Source organism: Eucyclogobius newberryi, unplaced genomic scaffold (assembly GCF_026437365.1).
Source record: "Eucyclogobius newberryi isolate DKJ021-1_F unplaced genomic scaffold, fEucNew1.0.hap1 SCAF_10, whole genome shotgun sequence".
NCBI classification, from domain to species: domain Eukaryota; kingdom Metazoa; phylum Chordata; class Actinopteri; order Gobiiformes; family Gobiidae; genus Eucyclogobius; species Eucyclogobius newberryi.
This window is the reverse complement of record NW_027315724.1, coordinates 27359452-27376411: the sequence shown is the minus strand read 5'-3', so window position 1 is coordinate 27376411 and position 16960 is coordinate 27359452. Positions and strand designations below refer to the sequence as shown.

At 42.9% G+C, this 16960-nt stretch overlaps 2 protein-coding genes across 3 annotated transcripts in view; one reads left to right on the top strand and one right to left on the bottom strand.

The window, feature by feature from the left end:
- The first annotated feature begins 9234 nt into the window (after window positions 1-9234).
- Window positions 9235-13640, top strand: LOC140366831 (F-box only protein 40). Of its 2 annotated transcripts, none has more exons than XM_072453033.1 (4): window positions 9235-9289; window positions 9382-9432; window positions 9854-11688; window positions 13463-13640. In XM_072453033.1, exons 2-4 carry the CDS (start codon window positions 9427-9429, stop codon window positions 13638-13640), a joined length of 2019 nt encoding a protein of 672 aa, XP_072309134.1. In that variant the 5' UTR covers window positions 9235-9289; window positions 9382-9426. The 2 variants fall into 2 exon arrangements, with proteins under 2 accessions (XP_072309134.1, XP_072309132.1); XM_072453031.1 differs by having other exon boundaries at window positions 9240-9289; window positions 9384-9432; window positions 9854-11680; window positions 13455-13640.
- A 534-nt stretch (window positions 13641-14174) lies between these two features.
- The window catches only part of ttc36 (tetratricopeptide repeat domain 36), a 29106-nt gene continuing 26320 nt past the window's right edge, over window positions 14175-16960 (bottom strand). Inside the window, exon 3 of the mRNA XM_072453042.1 lies at window positions 14175-14482. Within this exon, the coding sequence (XP_072309143.1) occupies window positions 14214-14482 (269 nt within the window). The 3' untranslated portion in view covers window positions 14175-14213. The remainder of the gene's footprint in view (window positions 14483-16960) is intronic.

Here is a 16960-nt window from a genome sequence, read left to right as displayed (position 1 = left end):
ATCATAAAACGCACCTATCGCTCACCTGCAGCCGCGTCTGGCTCGTCCCCACGTTTCCGCGTGCCTAAGCGCATGGATCTATCATAATATAGTTCCCTCAGTGTACGGGGCAAAATGAAGACGGAGAAGGACAGTTCGAGCTGACGCAGAAGTGGACAGAAATCTACGGGAGACGATGCGCTCCGTTGCGCTAATAAACAAACGCACGTGTGTGTTGTATCAGTCCGCACGGGGGAGTGCGCATGTGCACTTCCGCCTGCGTTCTCAAATCGCCGAAAAATCGTCCATACCGCCTTTAACAGTGCTCTGCAGCCACGGCCTTGTTTTATACCTAAGCAGGTTTAGACTGCACTCTGTGGCTTTCCTCAAAAGTCTAACTGTTTCTGGTCAGATGATTTAAAAGGATTTTGGCGCTGTCTTCCTGCTTGGAGAAGTAGGACAACAGCGTAATCTGCAGTTCAAATTCTTCAGAAGTATATCCCAGCTACGAAGAAGTTGGGATGCCCCGTCATCCCAAATGATATACTGGAGCTCGATGGCCTCCCTGATCCCACAATGGTCCTTGTTGCCTATGACCTTAGCGACGTCCCAATCCAGAAGCGGTTGACGTTCTGCTTGTTGTGTAATGTGTGTAATGTGCATGTTTAATGTGGATGATTTGGTGTTATGTTTTAACATTCCAATCGATGTTCCTTTTTTTAGGTGTCGAATGCGCTTCCTGCTAACCGTTGTACTTTTGTTGCATGGCAAACAGATGATTTCCCATATGACATCGCCTTTATGTTCGTGATCTATTCTTTTTTGGGGGATTGTACTAACAGTCATAATTTGAAGTGTGGTTTGACATGTTGATGTTGTGTTTGTTCATGGCCCATTGTCCCCTCACTGTGTTCCCCTTGAATGGGCAGCAGTGTTTCAATTCTCCTGTTTTTCTCTCTATTTTCTTTTATTATTTGCCCGGTTTTGTTGTGCTTTTTGTTTTGCCATTTTCTCATTTTCAGTTTTTTTTTTTAGCAGAAGGCTATTCTAAATTCTAAAGATCAGTTGGCATTGATATTCAAAGTTGAATTTTTATTTTTATTTTTTATTTTTATTGTGGTTTGGTCAAAAACAAAACAAAAGGTGCTCAACATTCAAGCACAAAACTAAATTCGAGATTTTTTGACCAGGTGTAGGCAGAAGCCAAGGCTTATTGTGCCTACACTTCTCTCAAACGCTCAACATCGGTGGACATTTTCAACAAAAACAACACTCTATGATTGTTTCCTTAAAGATCCTTTTAAACAGAAATAAAGAAATGGCATTTTTTAATTCATCGCAACAATTGTTCCATAATTTAACTCCTTTACTTGACAAACAATGTTAATGAATTGTCTCTGCATGTACATTATGGCATGGTAACTTAGTCTTAAGTCTACATTTATTGTACATGTATTGATCTGTCATGTACACAGTTCTACATCCCCCATACATTTTCTCTCTCACTAGTGGAAAGTTCATGCAAACTTTTTTCCTGAGCTGGCGTGGATAACTGCTCCTAATCACATTTATATTATGCCTAACCATTACATAGGGGCTGTGTTACAGATGTAGCAGCAGCAGCAGCAGCAGAAATTGGCATGAAATTTGCCCTGGCACATATCATTTGTGCGCGGGGTCCGATAAGATCAGGCGGGGTCTATGTGAGCAGCCGTGCACAGCTCACAGCGCACATCAGTAAACTTGGATTGAAGCTACACGCTTTGTGGAGGCGCTGACATCCCGTGGCTCCACTGTGCTCCCTTATCAGCGTCTGCGCCTTATCACTCCGCCACACAACAACAAAAAACACACACAGCCTCCATTTTAACTGCACCTCCTGAGAAGAAATTATTTCCATCACTGTCTGACGCATCCAAACCTGCCTGTGTGCATCTATATATATTTATCGGCTGCAAGATACAATTTGTGCGTTGAATGTGTAATAGGTTAGTGTGCAGTCAAACAGCATGTTCTAATGGATGGAAATGACAGGAGATGTTGGAACAAATAGCAGCAATTAGTCCTATAGCCTGACTGAGATCTTTTCATCAGGGAGTCCTACTGCTGATGTGTTAGGAATGAAGCATTGAAATGTGAAAATGTGTCCTATCACAATTATGCAGACGACACTCAGATCTATGTTTCACTGTCGGCAGGTGACTATGGACCAGTAGATTCACTCTGTCACTGCATCCAACAGATCAGTTTGTGGATGCAAAACAACTTTCTCCAGCTGAACTCAGACAAGACTGAAATAATTGTTGTTGGCCCACAGAAACAAAGAGAAAGTGTTAGCGGTCACCTCCGAGTCTCGCTCTAAAACCTACAAACCAAGTTTGAAATCTGGGGGTAATAATGGACTCAGACTTGAACTTTAACAGCCACATCATATCAATAACATCAGCAGCGTTTTACCATCTAAAAAACATTGCCAAAATCAAAAATATAATGTCAAAACCAGATTTAGAGAGACTTATCCATGCGTTTGTCTCCAGTAGATTAGACTACTGTAACGGCCTGCTGACTGGCCTCTCCAAACGAGCTGTAAAACAGCTGCAGTACATCCAGAACGCTGCTGCTCGGGTCCTGACCAGAACCAGGAAGTACCATCACATTAGTCCTGTTCTCAGGTCTCTGCACTGGCTCCTGTGGCTCAGAGAATAGACTTTAAAGCAGCTCTGCTTGTGTACAAGTCTCTCCATGGCCTAGCACCAAAGAACATCTTGGACATGTTAGTGCCATATGAACCATCCCGGACTCTGAGGACCTCAGGGACCGGCCTCCTGCTGGTGCCCAGAGTCAGGACAAAACATGGGGAATCTGCGTTTCAGTTTTATGCAGCTAAAATCTGGAACAGTCTTCATGAAGATGTGAGACAGGCTTCTACTCTGACAATGTTCAAATCTAAGCTAAAAACTGCTTTGTTTAGCTGCGCATATGACTGAAAGGATTTTTATTTGCACTCTTCTCTTTTATGTGATTTCATTAGTTTAGACAATCAGTTGGACTGATTTAAAAGGGAGTTGGACTCAGAAAACACGTTACCCTTTGTGGTTAGATGTTTTTTTATTATTATTTTTTTATTTAGTTAATTTTATTGTATTTCTGTTTCTGTAATTTCTTTGTGATTTTAATGCATTTTTCCTGCTGTGTGAAGCACTTTGAATTGCCTTGTGTATGAAATGTGCTCTACAAATAAACTTGCCTTGCCTTGCCTTATATGATAATAATAATGAACTATTAAATATGTCCACTGTCATTTCCACCCACACCTGCAATGAAGCTAATTATTGCGGTGATTGACAGATCTGTCATCATTCAATTTATTTTCTATTTCTCCACAATCCTCTCATCAAACTAGTGTTGGCAGCGGCTATAATGGCTTCTGATTAAAATCCTCGTAAACTTAGAACAAAGTGAGACATGAGTGAACAATAATATAGTCTTTTTATACTGTATTAATTTGTTTGTTTCAAAAGTATTATTTTTCATCCTGGTTATAGTATCATTGCATACTGTATATATTTGCTTTACTTTGTCAATAAAGTTGATTAAAACAGCAATTGCATAAAAGTGACACTCTTAAACACAACATCTTATAAGACCATATCAAAAGCAGAGCAGTTCTTGTAACGGCGCCTACTATGGCTGTTCGTCTTAAATGAGCACTGTGTAAATTTCCCCCACCAGAAAAGTTACATAGTGCACCTTTAATATAAATTTACAACGGCAGTAGATTCCAAGTCCGAACATGTTTGTGTAGACTTTTTACTGACCAATACATTCTGAGTTTATCTATTGTCTTAATTTTCCACAGTTGCTTTGCATTTTATTGTATCTGCATTTTAGAGAAGTATATGAGCCAAAAGTGAGACAAAGAAAGTAGCAGTGTACACAAACAGACTTGCATGCATTACCAGGGTTTTACCATCAATCGTTTTTATGGGCATGTAAAGGGACTTGGCTGAAACGTCCAATAATTCACACAGAGGTTCTTTCTACCGGGATCTGTTCTGAATTATAAATGCTTTTGGTGTGTTCTATTATTGAACTTGTCTACAACAAGCTGTTTTACCACGTTCATGAATGTTTTATGACTCGTTATTTATGACTGCCGTACATTATGCATAAAATTACTCTGGTTTTGGACTTCCTCTTCCTTTCCCAAATATAATGAATACAAATAGAGAGAAATATCTCATTTACAATTTGACTTGCGTCTTTGTTATTGAGCATATTCTTCATAAATGATGCAAAATGACACAAAGTACCCTGCCCTGGGGGAACCTGCACAGACTCCCATTACCAGCTACTTTTAATTAGTCGTTGTAATTAAATGGAGAATATTGGGTGCTCGAAGCTAAATGGATATGGCTATAAACATTTGCGTGTTGATTGGTCAGGGTTGGAAAAGTGTCTCAATTCACTCCGACAGGTACAACATGTGCGGCGAATCGTGAAGTACAAGGAAAGTATAACCTCTTTATAATTAGTGTGATAGTGTCAGAGTGATAAAGGATTCCTTTGCTAAATGCATAGAGCCAAATTTGGTTAAATGGACTGTAAATCTGGCTCAAAAGCTGTTGGAATATCATGAAAAACAGGTTTTGGTGATGATTTTGTAAAGTTCATCTGCAGCTAACATTGCCAATTAATCACACCAGGGTTTAAACTATGTCTGTGTTTTGTAATAACCCACTGGGATTTAAATTTTGTATCCATATTGGCATTAAATATCCCGGTCTGATGTTTCTCTGTCATGGTTCAACGTCAGAGTGAGATAAGGGATTAAGTGGGCGGGGCTAGCTTCATTCATGGTCCTTTTAAATCCAACTAAATTTGTCATTTTACATTTCTGTTTGAGATTCTTTTCAGCCCATTTCCTTCACAACTCAACATTTTACTGTGAAAATTTGAATTATCATGGCTTTTTATGTATTCCTACACACACTGCTGTAATTGCCACAGAATATATAGTCACAGCAAGCAGTTTAAGAGTGTTTTTCTTACTTTTCTTTGTGTAAACTACAGAGCAGGTATACCTCAAAATATGTTGTTTGTTGTTTGTTTTCCCATAGTCACCTGCAGTGTCTCGCATTGATGTTCTTACATAGTGTTGTTTTTTTAACTGGCAGAGCAATTACTTACGGCAAGCAAATCCAAACGTTAGAACCTTTAGAACCAGCAGAACTAAGCTCTGAAATCAGTTTTTATGTCTTATGATTGTTATTCTTTTGGTTAATCACCACATCCATACACACTCCCACAGTCTGCGCCTTATTTATAGAGCTCCACTGGACCCGGCGCTGTAATAAACACACTTCATCCCTCCACTTTATCACTCTCTCTCTCTCTCACACACAGTCTTTCCCTCTCTCCCCCTCTGTTTTCCGCTCTTATCTTATTAGTACGGTTTTCCAGGTGTAATAAACCAGATAGAAATCCCAAACAAAAGGCAATATTGTAGAATGATGTCGATGAGGTGGGATTGGCTAAGCTTTAAAGGCCATATGAGGACACAGTGCACTGGTTTCGAAGGAAGGAAACCAGTCGGAATTAAATTTGATGTAGAGAAGTTATTAATTATATCTGTGGAGTAAGCTATTGAGTGCCTTGAATATTAATCACACTGAGCTTGGATGAAAAAAAAGCCATCTAAAGCTGTCCAGTCACATTTTACAACATTATATTGGAGTTAAATGACACGTAGTCGTGGCAAGAATCATTAACCAGTGGCCTCCGAATTGTTCAAGTCTGGTATGGAAAATGGACAAGCTGTAATTATGGCTTTTTCGGGCTGCCAGCGTGAATAAGACTTCAAGCTGAGAAGACAAATTAATTTTACGCAATGAGTCTTGAGAGTGAGACTGTTAAACACGTTGTTACTTACTTTGCTGCTTGGTAAATTGTCAAAAGGTGGAACAGTGTCTTGCACAAATCAGACAATGTGCTGGTTAAAGACAAATAATTAGACTTAATGGAGGGAAAAGTGAGTTAAAATGCTAGTACATGGAGATTTGTGCTTTTTCTCCATTAAGTAATGTTGCTTTGCCAAGAATGTTCCACAGTCTGACATTAAACTTGACTATATTCAAGATCAAGAGTCTTAGGCTTCCCCAAATAAATTGTCTGTTTGCTGTAACCCGAGTCAACGTTTTTCAAGTGGGTCGGTTGGTAGGTAAATTCGTATTATTTTTACTTTAAAGGCAAAAAAAAAGATCAAAATGTTGCCATTTTTTTACTCGGAGTGACCACCAGGAGTCAGGCTTCAACAGTCAATGAAGGAAAACGTCTCTATCAACCCGATCTAAAGAGACTAAATCTCCCGATTTTAAGATATTTCAACCGACCTTTTGTACGCCGTTATCTTTTATTTTGGTAGAGAAGGCGAGCGGGGGGAACATGCAGGGGACACGGGCGCCGCCATGTTTGTTGTGATGACGCTGCTGGGCGTGTTTCCCTCCCAGAATGCATTGCGTAAGTCAAATTTAAATCAAGCCATACCATGATAGAGAGTGACATGAACTATGGTCAGGTCAGTGGCGACAACATGGGATCCCTCCTGTGTGGTCTGTTATGTTACAGTTGCACATGGAGGACTGAAATTGATGACAAATATACATTGTGCAATGTGTTATTTGGGGAAATAGTTGAAAAATAAAATAATTTGGTGTTTTCTTAACAAAATGCTGATACATTTTTTTCAGTTGGCTAATTTTTAAACCGGGTCGTTCGGGTTACGGCAAACAGACATATTATTTTGCTCAGCCTTATTTATAAATCTTTAAGTATGATTCTTACTAATGGTATGGACAAAACACACAGTTCTATAAACATCCTCAGACATGCTCACTTTTTAGTTTTTGGACCAGACCGCTCATTTCCAAGGCAAGTTGTCTTGCTTTGTAATTATGACGCTTTATAAATGAGACCCCTGTACACCGTACCCCTGACCTGAACCTGCTGTCTCCATGGAGGGACATACGTTTACTACCAAATTTTGGAACATTCTAGGCAAAGCCTTATATTTTCAAGGTCTCTGTATGAAGTAAGTAAGAACTGCATTTGGTTGGCTGGGTGAAGATAAAAGTTTACGTAAATACAAACTATTTACTGCTTCATTTTAAAGATTCACTGTGCAACATTTCTTAGCACCATTAGCAACATTAGCACCTGCTTGTCTCCATGGATATAGATACTGCATTTCCGCACTATAAGACTACAACCTTTTTTCATAGTTTTGGCCGGGGTGCAACTTATACTTATATTTATAGTTATATACTTATACTCTGGAGAGACTTAATGTGATATTATTTGTTATTTACACACTTGCAACCGCATTTCATACTCCAGTGCAACTTGTATATGTTTTTTTCTTCTCTATTATGCATTTTTTTGCTGGTGCGACTTGTACTCAGGTGCGACTTATACTTCGGACAATACGGTATGTATATATCGCCATAATTTGGAACATTCTAGGCAAAGCAATACATCTTTGAGGAAACAATGTGAGAGATTCTACACCAGAAAAGTCACATTATCTTCACCTACGACACCAAATGTATTGACTTTCTTCCAACCCGAGAGAAAGTTGAAGTAACCGCAGCGCTCTTGCTATTGTGAGCGGTGGGGCTGATTGTGCGTGCTGTGCAGGGGCCTCGTGTTGATTAGAGGAGCGCATAGTGAATGAGGCAGCTGTGAGTGATAAGATGTCTGCAGCAGGTACGCGGGCTGCTGACTGAGCGGCACATGCCCAGTGGGGAGCGCCTCTGTCCTGGAGCGGGTCTAGGTCTTCTCCTGCAGCCTGCTGAGGAGAACAGAAAGTCATGATGCTACAGCCACTGCTCATCCAAACACATTGTCAAAGCCTCTTAGCAAAACATACATTACACACATAGAGAAAGATAAGTGGTTATGCTATGTAAATCTGGGAAGTCCTAAATGTGTCAATTTTTAATATTGCGTCAACAATTCTAATAAGTCTATTGAATGAGAAAAAAACTATGACTGAAGTATAAATAATGACAAGGATCTGCCTGTTTTCTGTAAAAGCAGATTTATAACAGCAATTTACTCAAGTGCGATACTGCCATCTAGTGGTTGAGAGATGGATGGGAGACACTGGGGTTCATTTGTTGTGTGAATAAGAATGCACAAACTCTGCTTGTTCAATTATCTGTGTATCGCTTATGTAAATCCAGACTTTGTTAGGTATGACAAAAGCATGCGCTGATAGTTTGACCTCCTAATTGCAGGAGCACTGTTATCACTTGTTTGCACTGCCCCTGATCATTATTACAGCTTTTTAGTGCAGGTGCTAATGGCTCTTCCGACAATATCTGAGAGAATGTGGATACCAAGAAGGTCAATCATTCAGCACTTCTCATACATAAAATGTAACACAAAGGGCTTTGCAGTTCATTAAAAACAAGCCCACATTCCCGGTAAAATACCAACAGTCGATTAAGATTAATTGAAGATTGATTTAGCAGGAGAAAACATGCCACTTCTGAACTGCATCAATCACAACAAGATAAAACATTCACACTATTGTTAACGTTGTAAATGTACAAGAATAATCATTTTAGAATACAAATAGACCCTAATAAAAAAATGTAATAGCTCAAAGAATAAAAGCTTTTTCAGGTTTTTGTGTCAGCTCATAATCATGGTGAAATCTCAATAATCTTCAGTTCACAAAGATGACACAGGCGGGTAGGAAGAAAACAAGGCTTTTTCAACTAATATTCAAACCCTAGCGGCAAAGTTAAGCTACAGAGTGAACAACTTTCATGTATTTGGCATTTTGACAATGAGAATAAACAGGGACAAAAGCCGGAACTGAATCTAAACTAGATCAGGAATAAACCAGGATTTGAACAGAACAAGACCAAGATTAAACTGTGCTACGTATGTGTTTTGTGAATCATCTTGTGAAAAAAATGTAACAGAAGCTTTTTTTGCTATAACGCTCAGTGCCTGACAACAAATTCTACAGAACATCAAATACTCCATTGTGTTTGGTCCCTCCTGAGCGCTGATCAAAGAGCACCAGCGGCAGTGGGACTGTAGAGTACCTGGATTAGGTGGCATTATCACCCTCGTCTCGTTTGGAGACCTTAGCCCTTAATGGCTGTGTGACAATAGTGCCCCTTCCCTCTGGCCCGCCTGCCCCTCTGTGTGGCTATTTATAATGTTCAGACACAGTGCAAAGAGGATACTCTGAGGTGCCGCTGAGCACACCATGACAGCCACACAAGAATAAAAGGTGAGACACGGCTTTGTTTATGTTGACATTTTAACTGCTATCTCCAATTTGCCTTGGGTTAGAAAACACAAGTGTTCTGTTTGTGTTTTCAGAGTGATGCTGCATACGTTTTCCCAGTTTATGATTTGACCACAACCATGATAGTAAGTGAACTTATTTTTAAAATTGTAGTCTGTGTGGGTATGTCATTTTTAAGATATATGCTGTATATATTAAATGCAACTGCCAACTCATAATCCAGTGAGTTCTGGTGCCAGTTTAAAACTTGGATAGATAGATGTTGTGTTGGAATGGACTGTCCATTCAACAAAATGTTCGCAAATTGAATATGCCAAAAAATTGCAAGTCCGAATCAATAAGTTAAACCTAAAATTGTAAAACAACATAATAATGAATTCATACATTTAGTTTAGTCCAAACTCTCTGAGCACTTTTCATCTTAATGTATGCATAATACTTCTTGCCCTTGTATTTAATCATCAGCCTCGTCCTGTGTGTTTTCATTAATGTCGACAAACAGAACACAGATTGCCTTTTGCACATATCTGTGTGTCTTTGAACCAGGTGAGAAGGAGGATGCCATCTGCAGCCGGCCAACACCGGCACTGTGACAAGTGCCATAACCTCCACTGTCAAGTCTCCACGCCGTGTGTGGTAATTAAGTGTCGTAAAAACTGTGGGGCCTGCCTTCATTTGTGCAAGGAGGAGGATCACTGTCTCCTCTGTCCTAATGAGACAGTTCCATGCATTAACGCCAGCTTCGGATGTCCCCTGACTATGTACCGCTTTCGACTGGCCCAACACCTGCCTGCCTGCCCCGCTAGTGTTGTCTGCTGCTCTCAGGACTGGAATCGCTGGCCCATTCCGGATGATAACCCACCATTTTATACCAATATTTCAAAAGACCTTCAAACTAGACAACCTCTGGATGTAGCTATGGCACTGAGAGACCAGGAAATACTTTTTCAATCTATAAAAATGAAGAGCGTGTTCCCTGAGTTGATGGTTGTTGACTTGTGTCATGACAAATTACCGGTAGTTGGGGAATTAGATGAATGTGGTTGTGGAGAAACAGAAGAGTTGAGCCAAAAGGAGAGACATGCCATGGCAAAAAGTAGGAATGTTGAGAATATTCAGAGCTACAACTCCTGGGAAAAGATGTTTAAGAAGGAGATGGATGGATGCAAGGAAACTGTCAAAAACCTGGAGAAGAAGGAGGAAAGAGGGGAGGAGAAGGCAGGGGAGGAATCACACAGCTGTCAAAGAGAGACAAGAGGAGAATATCATTTGAGCAATGGGCATGGAGACGCCGCTCTGGCTGCTTCAGCTTTAGGCGAGGCCGGCGCAACAGGGCTAGCTCCCTGGCATGATGGGGTACTGGACAGGTTGGCAAAGGAGGTCCACATATCTGAATACAACAGGTATATAATGAGCAATGGGGCAATGCTCATTAACTTTGGGCAAATGCCAGCGTGCACCCCGAGAGAGAAGGATTTTGTTTACGGAAAACTCGAGCCAATTGAGGTGAAGTCTGTCCGTTCCTTCAACGCTCCGACAAGTTACCGAGCCAGACGTAGCTATCTAAACGATCCATCCAGGAAAGTCAAACGTGCCCATCAGAGTGTAGACACTGCAGATTTGGATGTGTCAATTGAAGCTCTTCCAAAGGGCTGTGAAGTTACAATGACACTTCTATGTGCATTAGAAAAAGAGCTGAAAGGGCATTCAATATCGCAGAATACCTCCAGTGATAGACTGTTTGACGATGTAGGAACACAAACGTATCACTTCCATTCAGCTCCGTTTCAAACTGATGCGTCTCTTGTCAACATTGCACCAAATCACAACAGTCTGTATGTCAATATAGAGACTGAATCAGTGACGAGAAGGCATAACAGACGCAGCTCGGCCTTTAGCTTCATTTGCGGACACTTCTTCCGGCGTGACGAGTTTAGCTCACACTTTAAGAACGTGCACTTGGACATCCAGTCGTGTCTAAATGGATGGTTCCAACCGCGCTGTCCTCTAGCATACCTTGGCTGCACCTACACCCAGACAAGGTTTCATCCATCAGGTCAGCGAGCCACAATAAAGTACTGCCAAGATGTCAATGTGCTTGTCCTTCAGCCCCAAGCCTTCTCTTCTTCATCCAACGTCTGCCAAAATAAGAAGATAAATACCCAAAGGGATCACCTGAGCAAATTGCCCCTGGAGGTCCTTCAATACATTGTGTGTTACCTTGACAATTTTACATTGTCCCAACTGTCCCAGACCTCGTGCCTGATGAGGGATGTGTGCGCCGCGTTGTTACAGGAGAGAGGGATGGTCTTCCTTAAGTGGGAAAAGAAGACAGATTCCCAAGGGAGGAGCGCCTGGAGGTGTCAGGAGAAGGCAAGTATCTCTTTTTATAGAAATTGTACAACAATGGTTTATTTATTTGGCATCTTGATGTATTCATACACTATCTTAAAGGTAGTGTTTGTCGGTTGTGCTTTTACCGGTTTAAAAAAAGGAAGTGGAATCACAACATAATCAGGATTTCCAGTGCCTGAACCTGAGCATAAATGTTTCTGCTTCATTTTAACGGTTTTACAGTTCTGATTCATAATTGGCTGCAGGATCTGTGTTTTTTAAAGTGAATATTCAGGTTTAGAGGAAGTCCTTATTTTCAACTGGTTTTAGTTGTGTGATCTGGCAACCCAACGTGTGTCAGTCACCAAAACACAAAATCAAAATGGAAACATGAAAACAAAAACTTGATGTTCCTTACCTTTTACTAAACATTGATTTGGCTGAATAGTGGTTTTGTGGAATATTGGAAATGTAGAACACCATATTATTTTTTGAGACTTCCCAGGTTACAGTATAAAGCAACAATGTGCACAGCTTAGTTAAAGGTGGACTATGTAACCTTTTGGATGGGATGTCCACCACCATTGTGACATTACTGCTTTGCCTGGAATGTTCCTCAGCGTGGCATTTGACTTGCATACATGCTTTATTCAAATACAGTTTTGTAATTGCTCATTTAATAATTTACTCACTTAATAACCTGGCCTGGCAGTATTTCCTGTTTGTCTCATTGACACGTTTAATGAAACATACTGTGGAACATTATAGGCAAAGTTACGTATAGCACCTGTAAAGGAGAGTCCCATGCCAAGACAAATACAGCCTGGAAAAGCATCTGGTGTATAGCACTAGGCATAAATATCATACACAAAGATGCAGCAAATCCATACTTTTATTTCAACCTGAGAAGCAGAGTAAGTTTTGTATTTGTATTAAGTAAACAAATCTAATTTAAGTTATCTTACGCACTTTTTCAGACCACTGAATATTAAAATGTTGCTGAATGGACACAACATATGCAGGGAAACTACAATAATATGTGATGACACCATTTTACTAACTCCTCAGAACATCCGAGTCTCCCAGGGACCCACAAACATACTTTCCACTGAAGCTACGAAACCACAGAGGTGAAAGCGGTAGTCTGCTTTTGTGTCTGTGATATCACTGCAGTGGAATGGCCCGAGCTTGACCTGACAGTAAACTGGTGACTCCGTAACTTGGCAGAACTGGATAATAACATGCAGTAGACAGCTGGGCATATTTTCCCATTGAAAAAATAGCCATCAAAACACAATTATATGAAAACAGCATCACATGATAAAGATGATATAAAAAGACACTAGTCCTCATGGGCAGGGATGTGATTGAAAGTCTGCCAAGTCAGGCCAGAGGGATAACAAATACTCTTCTGGTTCTGATCTAATAATACAAACATTTCTGCTGGATTAGGAGGACAATAACAACAGAACATCTTTACGCTGTGGCTGAAATCAGGGCAGAGTTGCACACATGACAGTTATGGGTGAAATGCAAGTTTTTATTTTAATATCGTCTACTTACTTTTTCGAAAAAACTAAAACATGTTTATATTGAATTGTTATAAATGAGAATGAAAATGAGCACTTGAAACAATGGATTTGGTACGCCCAAGTGCTATGTATATATCAAATGAATATTTAAATAAACGTGGGTGACAGCTGGGCATATTTCTTTTCTGAAGGACAGTTGTTACAGTGAATGCATGCAGAAACAACAACTCGGTTCCTAATAGATGAAATAGTTTAAAGAGTTTTTTGGCTTTGTTTTACAGGTATGGACCTTCAGTTATGTGTTTTCCACTGTGGACAAATGGAGCTTCAGTGACAATCCCTCTATGTCAGAACACCTAAAGAGCTGCCCTTACTACCAGAGAGAGGAGCAGCTTGAGCCGGTGGCTTTACCGGGCCTGGGAGAGATCGCAGACAGACAGACTGGTCTTTTCTGTCCCAGCCGATAACCGCAGAGGGCAGAGGATCAGCAGGAGCTCCAGCAGCATGCATTTATGATTAGTAACTCACATGTGACTTGTGTCAACTGTGGCTGGCAGATATAAATAGGCCAGTAATCCCATGTTCCTTTTAGTATCTGTGTTATTGTTTAAAGGTTGCTCTGTGGTTGTATTTCGGTGTTGTTTCATGACTATTTACTATGTATGATAATTAACAATTATGGTAGAATAAAATATAACAAAACGTTTTCATCTCGTGTAGTGTGGAGCTGAGAAGCTGCATTTTAGTGAGACGAGACTGACATCTAGTGGACAGAAACTGTATTTTAATTACCGGCGATTTACAGTAAAATGCCACTTTGTGTAGCTAGATGCAAAAGCATGCAATGTCTCAGTAGCAGTCCACTCGATTTTATGTAAGCCTAACACATTTATAGAATAGTCCATATTTTAGTAATCAAGCCTCTAGGCCAATATTTCATTTTTTGGCTAGTATGTTTTTGCCTTCTTGCATTTGTAAACCACCTGAATAAAAGAAGCAAGTAGAAAAACAAGATTTTATTGAATTGCATTCATAAGATGCTACTGTACTTCAGAGAGATCGGGGTTGCGCAGCTTGTTGATCACCTCTGACAACATCCGATTGCAAAGTGCTGCATACGGATTGAGTAGAACCGCCTGCTGTCGCGCAAATTCACTTCCCAGCGCCGCGGCTTGTTCAAAATCCTCTTTGGCCTCGTCGTTTTGACACATGAGTCTCCGCAGAAGGCCTCTCTGCACCAGCGCCTGGCAACCGCTCCGCCCCGCAGATCCACTCAGAACCACGGCCTGGTTCAGGTCCTGCAGCGCACCTGAGGTCACACAGGGCACAGGTGAGGTCACACACACATGTGAGGTCACACACACATGTGAGGTCACACAGGGCACAGGTGAGGTCACACGCACAGGTGAGGTCACACGCACAGGTGAGGTCACAGGCACAGGTGAGGTCACAGGCACAGGTGAGGTCACACTAGCAGAGGTGAGGTCACACACGCACAGGTGAAGTCACACACGCACAGGTGAGGTCACACTCGCACAGGTGAGGTCACACACGCACAGGTGAGGTCACACACGCACAGGTGAGGTCATGCACGCACAGGTGAGGTCACACACGCACAAGTGAAGTCACACACGCACAGGTGAGGTCACACAGGGCACAGGTGAGGTCACACGCACATGTGAGGTCACACACGCACAGGTGAGGTCACACAGGGCACATGTGAGGTCACACACACACATGTGAGGTCACACACGCACATGTGAGGTCACACGCACAGGTGAGGTCACAGGCACAGGTAAGGTCACAGGCACAGGTGAGGTCACACTAGCAGAGGTGAGGTCACACACGCACAGGTGAAGTCACACACGCACAGGTGAGGTCACACTCGCACAGGTGAGGTCACACACGCACAGGTGAGGTCACACACGCACAGGTGAGGTCATGCACGCACAGGTGAGGTCACACACGCACAAGTGAAGTCACACACGCACAGGTGAGGTCACACTCGCACAGGTGAGGTCACACACGCACAGGTGAGGTCACACACGCACAGGTGAGGTCACGCACACACAGGTGAAGTCACACACGCACAGGTGAGGTCACTCACGCACAGGTGAGGTCACACACGCACAGGTGAGGTCACACGCACAGGTGAAGTCACACGCACAGGTGAGGTCACACGCACAGGTGAGGTCACACTTGCACAGGTGAGGTCACACGCGCACAGGTGAGGTCACGCACGCACAGGTGAGGTCACACGCACATGTGAGGTCACACGCACATGTGAGGTCACACACGCACAGGTGAGGTCACACACGCACAGGTGAAGTCACACACGTACAGGTGAAGTCACACACGCATAGGTGAGGTCATACTCGCTCATGTGAGGTCACACACGCACAGGTGAGGTCACGCACGCACATGTGAGGTCACACGCACAGGTGAAGTCACACGCACAGGTGAGGTCACACTTGCACAGGTTAAGTCACACACGCACAGGTGAGGTCATACTTGCACAGGTGAGGTCACACGCGCACAGGTGAGGTCACGCACACACAGGTGAGGTCACACACACATGTGAGGTCACACACGCACAGGTGAAGTCACACACGCACAAGTGAAGTCACACACGCACAGGTGAGGTCACACTTGCACAGGTGAAGTCACACACGCACAGGTGAGGTCATACTTGCACAGGTGAGGTCACACGCACAGGTGAGGTCACACAGGGTACAGGTGAGGTCACACGCACATGTGAGGTCACACACGCACAGGTGAAGTCACACACGCACAGGTGAAGTCACACACGCACAGGTGAAGTAACACACGTACAGGTGAAGTCACACACGCATAGGTGAGGTCACACACGCACAGGTGAGGTCATACTCGCTCATGTGAGGTCACACACGCACAGGTGAAGTCACACACGTACAGGTGAAGTCACACACGCATAGGTGAGGTCACACACGCACAGGTGAGGTCACACACGCACAGGTGAGGTCATGCACGCACAGGTGAGGTCACACACGCACAAGTGAAGTCACACACGCACAGGTGAGGTCACACAGGGCACAGGTGAGGTCACACGCACATGTGAGGTCACACACGCACAGGTGAGGTCACACAGGGCACATGTGAGGTCACACACACACATGTGAGGTCACACACGCACATGTGAGGTCACACGCACAGGTGAGGTCACAGGCACAGGTAAGGTCACAGGCACAGGTGAGGTCACACTAGCAGAGGTGAGGTCACACACGCACAGGTGAAGTCACACACGCACAGGTGAGGTCACACTCGCACAGGTGAGGTCACACACGCACAGGTGAGGTCACACACGCACAGGTGAGGTCATGCACGCACAGGTGAGGTCACACACGCACAAGTGAAGTCACACACGCACAGGTGAGGTCACACTCGCACAGGTGAGGTCACACACGCACAGGTGAGGTCACACACGCACAGGTGAGGTCACGCACGCACATGTGAGGTCACACGCACAGGTGAAGTCACACGCACAGGTGAGGTCACACTTGCACAGGTTAAGTCACACACGCACAGGTGAGGTCATACTTGCACAGGTGAGGTCACACGCGCACAGGTGAGGTCACGCACACACAGGTGAGGTCACACACACATGTGAGGTCACACACGCACAGGTGAAGTCACACACGCACAAGTGAAGTCACACACGCACAGGTGAGGTCACACTTGCACAGGTGAAGTCACACACGCACAGGTGAGGTCATACTTGCACAGGTGAGGTCACACGCACAGGTGAGGT